The 15,457-nt window shown below is 37.0% G+C and overlaps 1 protein-coding gene across 2 annotated transcripts; it reads left to right on the forward strand.

Moving 5' to 3' along the window:
* Positions 1–932: 932 nt before the first annotated feature.
* mtmr7b (myotubularin related protein 7b) lies at positions 933–14,516 on the forward strand. Of its 2 annotated transcripts, none has more exons than XM_084395819.1 (14): positions 933–1,240; positions 1,810–1,929; positions 2,123–2,285; positions 3,308–3,465; positions 4,118–4,246; positions 4,386–4,520; positions 5,424–5,556; positions 5,646–5,755; positions 5,881–6,006; positions 6,143–6,192; positions 7,027–7,227; positions 9,222–9,356; positions 12,950–13,101; positions 13,262–14,516. In XM_084395819.1, the coding sequence occupies exons 1-14, from the start codon at positions 1,217–1,219 to the stop codon at positions 13,321–13,323; spliced, it is 1,698 nt and encodes a 565-aa protein (XP_084251945.1). In that variant the 5' UTR covers positions 933–1,216; the 3' UTR covers positions 13,324–14,516. The 2 variants fall into 2 exon arrangements, with proteins under 2 accessions (XP_084251945.1, XP_084251944.1); XM_084395818.1 differs by having other exon boundaries at positions 12,950–13,073.
* Positions 14,517–15,457: the final 941 nt, after the last annotated feature.

Raw genomic sequence — 15,457 nt, forward strand, 5'->3', positions numbered from 1 at the left:
ACCAAAAGAACAGGCTACAACTTTTTATTATTAACCAGCAGCACCTCCTCCTCTGACATATTCTGTACTTAAAATAAACAAAAAATTATTCTATTTTTTATAATAGCACATTCAGAGTTCATCAGTATAAATAGTTCAAACGTATTCATGGCTGTAATTTATCGCCACCTTCTGGACAAATGTTGAATCCACAGAAACAACAACATTTATAATCAAGTAAAATAAGATTTTTTTTTCTATGAAAAGAGTGATCATAAAATTGAAGAAGCAATTAATGTAGGAAATGCATCATAGAAAGCCGCTGTAAAAGGACTTAAGCTAAAACATTGTGAAACATTGGTGCATATTATTACAAAATGTAAAAACACAACAGCACAAAATACTGCGTGCTTGAAATCACATGATAAAAGACAAAACTGTGTGACTCAGTCTCAGCTATTGTGACTGGAAATCAACTTTAAATCGTAATTAAATGATCTAATCACTGTAAATCATTGAAATCCTAGAAAGGCTATTATAAACATAAATCAATACAACTATTCAAATAATACAGAGCTTTATTCGGAGCCTTACATAGAGATCCGCTTAAAATACAACCGTATTCGTGTCCCTATTCTTTACTGTTTCCAAGGGCGATAGTCTGTAGGCTATTTCAAGTGATACAGAGATGCTTGCTCATGCGCTTTTGTGAAATAATCCACGGTAATGCGAAGTACGAATCCTACTATAGCGAGGGGTTTATCATAAAGATTAAATAGTTTATTTCTGCTTGGTTGCCTCCCTAAAGCGTCCAGTAATGTACCGTATTTACAATTCACAAACCACACTTTCTTCAAAAAGAGAATAGTTAATTCGCCTTCTGACTAGATCCCACCTATCATTGTCGGCCTTTCAACCAATCAGTGAGGTTTATTGGACTAACGTCACACAACGTAGGTAATGTTCATGAAAGCCGTCGCCATAGTAGGATTCGTTTCGTAGTGTGTGTGTGCGCGCGCGTTGTCCACCGTGTACCAGTCTGAGCGCACGGCGGATCTCCTCACTTTGACCAGAACCATGGCTTGAATTACACTACCAGCGGGCTACACTATTATCTAATGGTGTTCTTTTAACCAACATGCGACGCCCTGCTCTGTTCGACTGACCTGATAAAGAGCCAATACCCCGGTCGGTTGGGATTAATTTTCTGCGCATCATTTGGACGGCCGTTTCTAGAATGGAGCACATCAGAACACCAAAGGTACTGCTGATGTCCTTTTATGTCCCGACCCGGCATTTAATGATAGCTCACAATGCAGCATCCATCCTCTAGATTTCTTTCATTTTGAATAGCATATGGTTTGAAAAAAAAACTAATATGTGTTTTCCAAAATAATCTTTTGTAAAATAAATGGTTTGACAGAATATAAGCCCAATGATAGGCCACAACGAAGCCCCCATTTTCTTTCATCTATTATAGTGCATTGTAACAAGAGCTGAATGGTTCTGCCTGAGCACTACTGATGCACTATGAGAGTCAGCAGATGTCATTTAATTTTAAATAAATAGCCTACTCTTTAGAATGATATTTTACTATTTTAACGTAATCAAGGGCAAAATAATCCAGGTTAGGACAAGTACATAGATGATCTGGCCCTAGCTAAATTGTGATTTGTAATTATTGCAAAATAATTAACATGACCTTCTGAGCCATTATATTTTTTTTTGGTAGGGTAGGATATTCTTTTTTTTAGTTGACAGTATATAATGTACATCACAAGGTTGGTAGCATTTTATCTAAATTATATTTTATGATTTGTTGTTTTCCAGGTGGAAAATGTGCGCATGTTTGATAAGCTGACCCCCAGGAAGTGTATGGTGGGAACGTTATACCTCTCCTCCACTCACACTATATTTGTAGAGAACTCGGAGGCCCGCAAAGAGACCTGGGTAGGAATCGAAACCTTTCCATGCAGACAATCAAGCTTCCTCTTGAAAATGACCCCAGTTGTTTAAACCACAGTGACACAAGTCATCCACTATGTTAACTGGTCTCCTATAAATTGCTAGAACTGCATTTTTTTATCGCCTTATTCAGTTTTTTTTTATCTGCTATTAATCTTTTTACATCTTGTTCTGCTAGATTCTGCACAGTTTGATGAGTAATGTGGAGAGACTCCCGACAAATCCATCAGGAAGCCCTCTCATTATCCGCTGTAAGAACTTCCATGTTTATAGACTGCTGATCCCACAGGAGAAGGACTGTGCAGATGTGCTGGCTTCCCTCACTCGTCTTTCACATCCAGGTAAAGTGCCTGATGAAGGTCGTGAGACCGAAACGTTGCTAAAAAATATATATATTTTTGATACTCATTTGCAAGTACTGATAGTGTGCTGGGGTTCCTTGATTTTTTTTTTTGTACATCCAGGTAAAGTAAAATGCATATTATAAGTAAAAAAATGCAATGGTACAAAAAAAGTCACCCTTTTCCTTTAAAACGTCACAGAATAGTCTTTGCAGAATGTATATTGGCTTTCATTTATCTTTTAGGGTTTAGCTCGGTATTAAAATTAGGGGGTTTCTAGATTGCCAGCTGTGGTTGCCAGAAATTCAATAAAAAAAAATATGGTAAATAGAAACTCACATGACATGACAGATGGCCAGGTCTCAAATGCACAGGGTCACAGACACAGACAAAAGACCATCAGGTAAATCCACTAAAATAAATAAATATCGGTAATAGAAAATGTAACACAAAACTCCCTGATGTACATTACTAGTGAAAAAAAGAAGAAAAAATTAGTTAAATAATTTGTAATCATATGTGATGTGTCACACTGAGACTTCTTGGAATGTTCACCGTAAATAGTTTTTACTTGTTAAAAACCATAAATATGTCAGTTTGTTCACATTTTAAAATACATATAATGTGATGTTAAGCCATTTACAGTGTTTCCCCGTATATATCGTAAGGTTAAGCATTTTTACAGTAGTTCTCTATCACTACCATTTTACTAGAAATGGTTTAAACTAGTGTCTTGTCAGCTGTGAGCCTCCATTTTGAAGTCATGTAACAAATTTACTCACATATGATTTGGCGAAGCATGGTTAATGATCCGTACATTTGCATTTTCTTCTGTGAAAATTGAACACTGTAGCTTTTTTGCTTGGACAGTGCTAGGTCTTAGCTGTTGCATCACAGTGCATTATGAAATACACCGTCTGTGAAATTTAGGCAACGTCAGAGCACAGTTCTAAATAGCTTTGTGAGTTTTGCCCATGGGACCCACACACTCATTAACTTTTACTTGTGTCTTTCTTTTGCAGAGCGCTATGGAGAGCTTTTTTGCTTCTCTTTTAACCCCAACCTGGATAAAGAGTTAAGGGAAAAGGCCTGGGCCTTTATCGACCTCAAGGCCGAATTCATTCGAATGGGAATACCCAGAAACCTCTGGCATGCCACAGCAGCCAATCATGAGCACAGAGTCAGTATGAGCTCAGATGCCTGTTCATCCTCAGGGTCAATAAACATGATTTCCTTTTCCACAAAATTTCAAAGATCAGTGTTTGAGTTTTACGCCTTAAATTATACTGCCAAAAACAACATTAAATGTGATGTGTGGATTTTTTTTCTGTTTATGATGTATATGAATACTGAACAAAGGTTGAAGACCATGTACTTAAAGGGATAGGTCGCCCAAAAATCAAAATGATGTTGTCATTTACTTAACCTAATGTAGTGTCAAAACTATGACTTACATTCTTCTGTGGAAAAAATAAAAGCCATCCAGATTCTCATAGTAATCAAGTTATTGATGGTAACAGCGACACCTCTGATTGGTGAATTTTTCGCTAGGATTATGGGTAATGCAGTTCTTCAATGGAGGTTTGGCTAGTAAACAATTTTGTAAAAAATGAAATTTAAATCACATGAAAATGCGTCTTCTGCAAAAGCATGTATCATTTTGCTTAGCAAGTTTAGAGCTGATGGTTTTACAGAGCAATATTTTGATAAAAAAATGAATGGATGAATCTTGTATAATAAGCACAGAAATGTTTCTTACTAAAGTAAACAGGGCCGCTGTTGAACTTAAGAATGTAGAACAATAGTTGTAATCTGAATATTTTGATTGGCAGTTGTGTGACACTTACCCGTCGGAGCTGTATGTGCCTAAGTCAGTCTCTCCTGCTGTCATTGTGGGCAGTGCCAAGTTCCGGAGTCGAGGACGTCTTCCTGTTCTCTCCTACTACCACAGAGACTCCAGTGTAAGTGCAAAAATAATGATACTACTTTAAACTCAAGAGTAACCCTTTGCTGGCTTTTACTTTTTATACTTAAGCTTAATATGCTATATGTTGTCTTCACTTCCCCACTTTTTAAATTCTCACACCATTGCTTTTCTAGGCATCAATCTGTCGGAGCAGTCAGCCTCTTTCTGGTTTCAGTGCACGCTCCTCAGACGATGAGCAGATGCTGCAGGCCATCATGAAGTCAAACCCTGTCAGCGAGTTCATGTATGTGGTGGACACAAGGCCAAAGGTGAGAGATTAGAAACACACACACACACACACACACACACACACACACACACACACACAAAGGTTGGACAAGCTGTTGAGATTTAGATGGGGTAGTTTGAAAGTTTTCTTATCTCTCTATCTGTTTATACGCAACCATTCAAAAGTTTGGGGTGGCTAAGTCTTTTAGGTTTACAAATGGTGCATTTATTTGATCACATTTTGACATATTACAATTTAAAGCAACTGTTTTGTATTTGTATATATATAAAAAATATTAATGATGACTGGGTGATCAAGTTACATTTCTTAGTAAATCACAGTTGAAATCGGTTGTGCTGCTTAATATTTTTTTGTGGAAACTGTGAGGCATTTATTATTTGATGAATAGAAAGTTAAAAAGACAGCATTTATTTAAAATATAAATCTTTTGTAACAATGTGAACTTTTTTACTATTACTATCGATCAATTAAATGCATTGTTGCTGAATAAAAGTATTCATTTATTTTTTTGTTAATCTAACTGACCCCAATCTTTTGACAGGTTTTGTTGGCTTTATATATATATATATATATATATATATATATATATATATATATATATATATATATATATATATATATATATATATATATATATATATATATATATATATGTATGTATGTGTATATGTATGTATATATATGTACAGTATATGTATATGTGTATATGTATATGTGCTTTGTATTTTTGCATAGTGACAATTTCATGACATTTAAGCACCCCCCCCCCCCCCCCCCCCGCCCTTTATTTCTCGTTGTAATGTACTATGCCATAATGTATCTTACCATAACTATACCAGTATGCCATAATGTACCATAGTGTAAATAATCCAAAATACTAACAGTATTGTGAGTTTGAAACGCTGTTTGTAACTGTTTTCAGCTGAATGCCATGGCTAATCGTGCTGCTGGGAAGGGCTACGAGAATGAGGACCACTACACTAACATAAAACTGCAGTTCATTGGCATAGAAAACATCCATGTCATGAGGAACAGCCAACAGAAGCTTATAGATGGTAGGCAGATTAATCATTATTACTCCTGTACCAGCAGTGATCACTTCCTATCTATATGGAAGTGCACCTTTTCTGTCTATTTGTTGCAGTTGGTGATCTCGTGGCTCCCACCATGAGTGATTTCCTCTGGGGTCTGGAGAACTCTGGGTGGCTAAAACACATCAAAGCTGTACTAGATGCTGGAGTCTTCATTGCAAAGGCAATACTTTTTTAGAAAGTTTTAAAGATGATTTAGTACCCACTACCCAAGTAGAAAACCTAAGTTTGAAAAGCATGTGATTGACATAATCACATATGTATTATTCTGTGCATGTGTGTCCACAGGCAGTGGCGGAGGATGGAGTGAGTGTTCTGGTGCACTGTTCAGACGGGTGGGACAGAACCGCTCAGGCCTGTTCGGTGGCTAGTGTGCTACTAGATTCATACTACAGAACTATCAAGGGACTGATGGTAATAACTTTGATGATGATTGATTCATTTTGCTTTGCTTCTCAAAAAATGCTGGTCTAACATCATCTATAAAAACACAAAATTTGTATCATTTATTTTTTTGTCAGTATTTAAACACAAGTCTTCTTCCTTATAGGTTCTGATTGAAAAGGACTGGGTGTCATTTGGACACAAGTTTTCCCACAGGTTTGTTTTTTATTTCAATTTGCAACAGCTTGCTGTGAATCTCTTCTACTGTGTTTGTTGTACATGGATGACATGCAAAACCAGAAAGGTCTCATTACTCAATCCATAACAGATACTGTGACTAAACCATCAGTCATACAGTATACAGTGTTAGACTGTGCGTCTCTAAGCTTTAGGTGAGCCACTACAATCTAAGCATGAAATGCTACAGGGTCAGTTTACCAAAATTTAATTTAAACCTTAATACCTAATTTAAGTGGTCCATACAACTCCAACATATTACAAGTCTTCTGAAGTCATACAATCACAAGTTACTTAATGATTTAAAGTAGTTTGCATACATGCATATTCAAACTTAGCATGTCTTGGTGTGATGTCACTGAAACCAAACACTGCTAGTCCTTTCTTGTTTTGTAATATGACACATCGAACTGAAATATGCAAAAGTGCAAATGAAATCTGAGAAAAGAAAGGTTTGGAATAAATGAGGGTAAAGGATGACAGAATTTTTGGAAGGTGAACTATATCATTACTTCCACTATTTCATCTACTACATAATGACATTTCATCTTCATTTATTAATAAAATCAGTTGCAAATTGTCTACAGTGGACTATTTAAATATTCTAACTATACTATAACTTTGCAGGTAACTAACTCTCATTCATTTTCAACTACATGTCAACTAACTCTCATTAGTGTATTAATAGACTGTCCGTTAGGGTTTGGGTTAGTAGAATAAGTTGATTTGTACTTGCAAAGTTACTTATAGTTAGTAGAATGTCTTAAGTGGACTGTCTTAAAAAAGTGTTACCATAAAATCTTCTTCATTCAGGTATGCTCATCTTGACGGTGACCCTAAGGAGGTTTCCCCAGTTATGGACCAGTTTCTGGAGTGTGTGTGGCAGTTGATGCAGCAGTTCCCCTGTGCGTTTGAGTTCAATGAGCGATTCCTCATACAGCTACACACACACATCTACTCCTGCCAGTACGGGAACTTCGTTGGCAATTGCCAGAAAGAAAGGAAAGACTTGAAGTAAGAAAACAACTACATTTTGCCACTTTTTTCATGGATATGGATAGTAGAAAGGGAAGGGGGCGAACAGAATCAGCAGAATTTGCCAGACTTGTACTCGCACCAGCTCCATGAGCACTTGCAGACTTGCAACGTGTCATAGCATGTAGGATAACTGCTAGGTCACAGCTTTGACAGAAATTTTACTTTTTGAACTGGGATGTGTTAGATGTACTAGGATAGATAGCCCACAGTCTGTTTACTGGTAAATTGCCCAAAAATGGCAGGATCCAAACCGATGCTATTGCTACGTAACTTTTGTGAGTCCAGGTGCACAGGTTTTTATGAACGGGCCACATGGTGCCGCGTTGATATTATGACAGCTCTTAATACCCCAGACACAACAAACCAAGATCAAAGAACTAGTATAGGCGAAAGCCGATTGTGGTGTCAACTCATGTTGCTTGCATCTGGACCAAAAACTTGTTTGAACACACTGCAAAGACTACAGCCAATGGCCAACCACTATGTTCGTACTGGTTCAGCGTGAGAGGAAATACCTCTCCATACCAGCAGGTGGCAGTGGTCCGTATTTGTCATTCAAAATGGGAAACCAGAAGAGCTAGGACTATGGCTATAGACAAACCGTAAAGAAATGCTGCGTCCGAAATCATGTATTACGTGATGCTTCATTGCTATTCACGACTCCTCTCCTGCGATATCATGGGATGCTAAAGTGTCCATCAGATATACACTTCAGAACCTGGAAGTAGTACCTTGCTTATCCATCTTAAACCAGAATAAATTCCATGTTGGTCCAGGCTGGTTTATGCTGGTTGGGGCTGGTATAGTGCTAATCTAGCTGGTGGACCAGCATAGCCATACTGTTCTCCAGCAAAACTGTGCTGGTGTAGCTGGGGACCAGCAAATATTTGTTTTTCTTCTCGTGAGAATGAAATGGCTCGTTTCCACCGAGCAGTACAGTACAGTAAAGTACGATTCGGAATGGTAAGCCATGATCCGGCTTGCGTTTCCACCACCAGCAGTACCCTTATTTGATAGGCGTGGTGTAGCGATCCACGTCATTCTCGCACTAAGAAGAAAGCGAACAGTGAACAACAATGGAGGACATACAGCAAATCTTGTTCTTGCTTCTCGGCATGTGGCTTTTTGTCACAAGAAGACAAGCTTTGTTTGAGCAAAGGCTGCAGGCTGCAAGGAAAAACACAGCTGAAAAAGCACATGCAAGTGACGATTCTCTGTCAACCAATCAACGTTCTACAGTGACTCTAGCTCCACCCTTTAGTACCGGACTACTGTGCTAGGTACCCCAATGGAAGGGTCCCAAAAAAGTGGTACAGTTCGGAATTAGGGTAGCATTCACAACTTCTGACAATGGAAATGGCAAAAATTGCGTACCAAACTGAACTGTACTGTACTGTACCGCTCGGTGGAAACGAGGCATAAGCTGGAACAGGCAATAAGAGTGATCACAGATGGGCGCCGCCAATTCAACGTGCTCATTCGACCTGAAAACCAGCTAGTGCCAACGGTGTACAACACCCCGAAAAACTAGGCCAGATGTCTGCATGGTGTGGAGGCCTGTCTGAGAACTATGGTTCATCCCTTTACATGTTTAGATTATTTTCCTGTCAGAGTGGCCAGTTCTTGGCAGAATAAGCTGCAAAGCGGACTAGACAAACATGCCAGTACTTCTTCAAAAAAGGGTTAGTTCAAGAGTTCAATATCCAAAAGACTTTACTGATGATAATAGAGTTTAGACTGAATATTTATTTAAAATTGATGATAATATGTGAATGTTTAAGTTGTAACCAACTACAGCAATAAAAAAAAAAAAACTGAGGTTGAGATTCGATTCTATATCAAGGGCTTACCACAACCATAAAAAAAATCGTGTTTCAAACAAAAGGTATTCTAACTGTTGGATCAGCTTGGTTTCATTACCTTAATGTGCTAGTTTACTCATTCAATCTCCCTCTTTGTACACTATGCAGGTTACAAGAGCGAACACACTCTTTGTGGCCGCACCTGTGGGAGAACAGGGCCGAATACACTAACCCTCTGTACAGGATAGACCACAGCCAGACACAGGGTGTTCTGAAACCTCTCACCACTGCCTACTGCTTCAAGTAAGTCAACCCAATTTGAATGCCCCTGATGCCTTTAAATGATCCTTTAACCTTCCTTCACGTCGTACAATAGTCGTGCTTCCTTCTGAATTGGCTCAGAGATGACAAAGGTCCATACTGTAAGAATGGGAACGTGAAAAATGAAACCATATTGGACACAAAATAGCTTTCTTTAAATAAGAGTTAAAGGTGGGGGAAAAACCCTACACCAAGGCACTTTCGTGGACATTAAAAAAAGACTGTTGCGTCTGTTTGATCTAAGTACTAGGGTGGTTTGTCCCTTTTAATGATTTAATTTAGGTTAATCCAATCTTAAGATATCTATATGCTTGATAGTTGAACAAATAACCTCTCATGTAAGCCTCGTCGAGTGAATTCAGGCAGTGTTTCAGAAAGAAAGTAGTTTTAAAAATGAAATGTTGGTCCTTTTTAGGTATGTTACCTGGAGGCACAGTGTGACAATGGATAAAAACAAGAGTTACTTGGTAAAAACAGTGTAGAACAAAGCTATTGTTATGCTAACCATTTTATTACACTTATCACTGGTAAAATAGACTTTAGACCAGGGGTGTCAAACATACGGTACAATCCGGCCCGGGGGATGATTTGAACACTAATAGAAAATAGAGGTGCACTGGTTGACTGGCCATAAATTGGAACTGTTTTAAGTTTTATTTTGGCGGATATCTATTCCGGACTTGCCAAACTGCTTTGCAAACATTTCCCAAAATGTAATTTGTGTGGGAATATTATGAAGTCTGTAAACAGGAACAGCAAGCTCACTGTTTGCGAAATATGGGAAGAAAAATATAAATATTGAAATAGGGGTAGGGGTTTGTATGAATGTATCTCTGAAGGGAACTGTCTTCAGAATAGATGGCCTCTTACCTTCGTAAAATGTTGTGTTTATAAGGTAAACAGCGGTAAATAAGGAAACGCTATACTGCTGCTGTTACATAAGCGCCACCTACTGTCAGAGAGAATTTTCATTTTCATTCAGTCCGTCTGCTGTTTTTGTTTGTGCAGGTGTCTTCTAGCATAATTATAGCATAATTTTCACAAAAGTCAGACCATTCTGTTTTTGCTTTAAATCTTGAAATTATACATTATATATGATTTAACCCTCTGGGCTTCTTCATTAATGTGTTACACTTGGCTTCCTTTCGTGCAAAAACGTACGAAGCCTTAAAATGTAACTTTTTTTTTTTTTTTTTTCAGGAAAACCAATGAAATATATTTTAGTTCAATAATATTTTTGTATTATTATTTAGAATTTTTAGAAGATTTTTATGATACTTTGCATTAATTATATAATTTTTATGAGCTATTTTTTCCATTAGAATAAAAAAAAAAAATATATATATATATATATATATATATTCATTTTTTTTTTTTTTTTTTTCAATAAATGCAACATTTCACATCAAAATAGAGTGCAGGCCTAAAAAAAATAAAATGTTCAAGTGAGAAGAGTGCCATCTAGTGGCTTTAAAAATATATAAATGTGTGTAAAGTCCTGTAACCGCCTATAGCTTTTTTATTTATTTTTTTTTATTTTTTTTATTCCTATTCGGAAAGAAAAAAATCTAATTACTAAGCAACCACTGAATGGAACAACAAAAATTATATATCATTTTAAAGCTTAGGATCTCAGCTTATTAACTCCTAACAAGTGCTGAGTAATCCCTCTAAAACCGAGTGTACCACCAGCAGGTGCCACCTAGCTGCGAAAATATTCATTACCATATTTTTCAAACATTTTGCCTTGATTAACACAAAGTTGATGTCATTTGAAAGCTTAGAGTCTGAACTTTACAGTGAATGTATCCACTTTGAAAGAATCTTAAGTATTGCTGAGTTATTTGTTATTTCATAATCTATAAAATAATGTACTGCAATGTGTCAAAAACATCATACATCTCATGAAACATTCACAGATCATTGAAAATGGCACTTCATTTTTTTACAGCATATTATTACAATTAAAATGAGCCCAAAATTAACATAATCTATTGCTTTTATGACAAGATATTCTTCATGGAGAAACAATTGCCCATGAGGGGGCGTCAAAGACTGTACAAAAAGGCTATCTCTGTTCCAAATGCTGTAACTTTTGATTCCTTCATCCAAAAAAAATGGTCATATTTGCACTCTTGATGTTTTAGAGTGTCACCCCTTCATTGCTGTGCACTTTTTTTCTGCACAGTGGCTGATTTGTAGTTTGTACCACCAAAAGTTTCTCTGAGTTTTCCTATTTTTTTCGTATTTCCCATTCATTTCCTATGGCCGTGCATTTTTGCACGAAGGAAGCTAAGTGTGATTTTTTTTTTTTTTTTTTTACGACCCTTTAACATATCTGAATCATCTCCTTGATTTTTTTTTTTTTGTGTGTGTGTGTTCACATAGGTAATATAACAAAAGTCACCAAGTTTCATCCCCCTCCGATGAAGCAAAAAAAAAAAAAAATTCAAAACGTAAAAGTTTTCGTGCATTTTTGCACGAAGAAGCCCAGAGGGTTAAATAAAAAATTTTAGTAGTTGCCTCCCTAATTTTAAATGGCTGGCTACATATTTTTTTTGTTTAAGGCCAGTTTGGCCTGTTATAGAGCAAATAAACAGCAAATAAATGTGTAAAAAAACAAAACAAAAGGCAACCGTAATCAGAATTAGCCATGAAAAAAATCACAAGGGGACATCCCTAATAAAAAAATATTAAAGCTCCTGTTATGCTTTTTCGATTATTACCTTTCATGCAGTAATATCGCTGTCTGTGAATGTAAACGATCTGCAATGTTGTAAAGTCGAAAGTGCTCAATAAATAAAGTTATTGTCTCCCAAAAAAAAAGAATCGACTCTGAACCACCTAAACGAGTCGTCAGGAATTCCAGTCTCACTTCTGTGACCTGCGTACATAAAGCGGTAACACATTTGCATAATGCCCGTCTGTGGTCTTGGCTGCCCACGAACGTCATCTATCCTTGACCCACTCCCTCAAACACTGTAGCTGGTTCGTGCTGTGTACATGTCGAGAAGATGCTGTTTTCTGCTCTGCAAAAGCAAATTCTCTTTGTAAAAACTTCCAAAGGATGAGGATGTGAAGAGTCGGTGGTTAAAATTACCACAGTGAAACAACGGCAGTATAACCTTTAGACGATTGCGTCTCAAATCTTAGTGAGGACTAAATATTTTTTGAAAAAAAAAAGACAAAAGCATAACTTTAAAGGGATAGTTCACCCAAAAATAAAAAATCCTGTCATCATTTACTCACCCTCAAGTTCTAAACCTGTGTGAATTCCTGAACACAAAGGAAGATGTTTTGAAGAATGTCGGTAACCAAACAGTTGTTGGGCCCCATTGACTTCCATAGTATGGGAAAAAAAATACTGTGGAAGTCAACTGGCCCGATCAACTGTTTGGTTACCGACATTCTTCAAAATATCTTCTTTTGTGTTCAGGAGATGAAAGAAATTCATTCTGGTTCATTAACCATTTTATTACCATCCTAAATGCATTGTTCTTTGCAAAGTGAATAAAATGGGTTTGTTGGGTAACACTGTGCAATAGAGGATTAATCAACTGGAAATGATGTTCTAGGTTTTGGAAGGGGATGTACGGCCGTGCAGAGAAAAGTGTGACTTCACAGTCTCCAGCCGATTGCCTGAACGCAGTGAGGGAGGAGTCACAACAATTGGAGGAGGAGCTTAGCACCCACCAGGAGGTACCACGGGAGACGGACGCTGGACAAGGCATACAGATGCATGCATAAATATCACATAATATGTATCATAAGCATTTGAAAACACATCGCCCTCTCTGGGATGGGATTCATTCTGACATTACACATTACAGTATGCTGCACTGCGGCTGACTGACTTTTGACCTCTTCAAATTTGCTTGCCTAAACAGAGAATTGTCGAGCTGAAGGAGAAAACTTCAGGGGAGAGGAAGAAGACCAAGAAGTTGTCTGAACGGGCCCGCCGTCCAATTCCAAGCGAGTGTGAACTCGGCAGCCCGCTGGACTACTTCACCACACCGAGAAGCGAGAAACACACTCCTCCTTTCACACTGCCACTAGAGCTAGCAGCCCAACCTAAGAGCGGTGACCCCGATGACCTTTCAACCTGCAGCGATTTCGAGTCAGGCGTGGCTGACCTCAGTAGCCACTCCTCCAGTGCTGGAGACGACGCTAAGGACCCCGATTAGGATAAGGTGGTCAAAACAAACGCCCGAACTAAAACAGAACTGGTGACAATGAGGGATAAAAGCACAGTAACCAGTATCAAACAGGGAACTATGTTGTATTTTTAATGTTATTTTAACTTTAATTTTTAAATCTGTGTGTGAATTTATATTTAATTATGTGCACAATATCCAAGATGGTCTGGCAATAAGACCTTATTTCATTATAGTAAAGTTATTTCTTGTGTAATGTTTTTAAGGTTTGGGTTGACTGTGTATATTTTGTATATTTTATGCGTCATTATTTTATTTCCATAACCATGTATGGAACAGCATATTACCATACTACTCATACTAATATTAACACAGAACATGTATCAGATATCCAGAATACATACATTTGCCAAAATACACACGGCTTAAAATACTGTCCCACAAAGCAATGCATAAACTGGAATATCTGTGTTCTTGATTACCAATAGTTTTTTTTAAATTATTTGTTTGAGAAATATGACTGTTTTATTTGAATGTATGCTAGATGACTGTAGAGTAACATTCTATTGTTTGAAATATAAAGCATTTTATAATGCTTTCTAATTTCACATACTATATACAGCAGGAAGAGTATGCTAGGATTCCATTCCAAACAATAGCCCATATCCTCATGGAATTTGATCTGTACCTATCAAGACCATCAGATTCCCACCTGCGTGTTTTGTTCGTATTCAAAGGAACTCTTAAATAGAAATTGTGAGAATTTGCTGTACATGTGAAAACAAGAACTGTACGTCACCCACACTACATTTACTTCCCATTTCAGTAACTTGTAGGCATACTCTGACACATAGACAATCAGTCCCTCACACATCCACATGATTAACTTTTCAGCTATACACCAGTAAGGTTTTGTCTGGAACATATGAATATAGGGCAAAAAATGCTCTCAATAAAATGTTTGACAAACAGCAAACAAAATTACAGCATATCTGGAGCCAATCTTTACTGAGAATGCTTGCGTTAAATGGTGCATCACATGTATCTGGGTGATTCTTTGATGAACATTAGTGAAATGTGTAATTAGCGCCATTAGCTCTTTCCCTGCCAGTGTTTTTTTTTTTTTAAAGTTGCCAGTCACCTTCAGGATTTTATACAATTTTCACAAATATTTCATGGCCCCCAGAAGATTGGTTGTATGAATAGCTGAACATACAATATATCAAAAGAAAGAACAGAGCCTCCACTTTAAAAATTATTCTAGCTTCATGCTTTCTTCTTTTATCAACACTTGAATTGTAGGCAAGTTCCATAAAAGAAGCAACATTTTGAAGCTAAGAAAAAAAAAAAAAAATTTGCCTGTTTTGATCCTGATATTCACTACTTTTTCAGAAGATGCATAATAGCGCCCACTACCATATAACAGTGAAAACACGGGAAGCCGGGAGGGAAAGAGTAAAAAGAAGGTCAAACAAGTCAAACTCAGCCTTGCAGTGCTTTGAAAGAGCATTTGTGTTAGTGTTTACACTCTTCATGGAAAACGTACAAATGGCCTACTTGTTATCAATGAAAAGTGGCACATTTCACCTTTATGTAGAAACTGATGCACCGATAATAAACTTCTGCCTGACACTGATAAACCAGTATTTATTTTCATGTTAAGGCAGATAATCGATAAATGCAAAATTAAAATCCAATACTATTTTTGCCTATATATTAATAATTGAACGCTAAAATCATTACATTTAAATAAATTATTACATAGAGTATGAGAAATGGATATTTGTTTTCATAACTGAATATTAAATTCAACAACGTAATAAAATGTCTAGTGTTCTTAAAGATGTTTTTAAGTGAGCCCTATGGCAAACAATCTCAATTTAAAAGTAGGAGAAATAAGCCCAATTCAATTTCCAATATCTATGAATT

The sequence above is a fragment of the Rutilus rutilus genome (genome assembly GCF_951802725.1).
Source record: "Rutilus rutilus genome assembly, chromosome: 2".
NCBI classification, from domain to species: Eukaryota; Metazoa; Chordata; class Actinopteri; order Cypriniformes; family Leuciscidae; genus Rutilus; species Rutilus rutilus.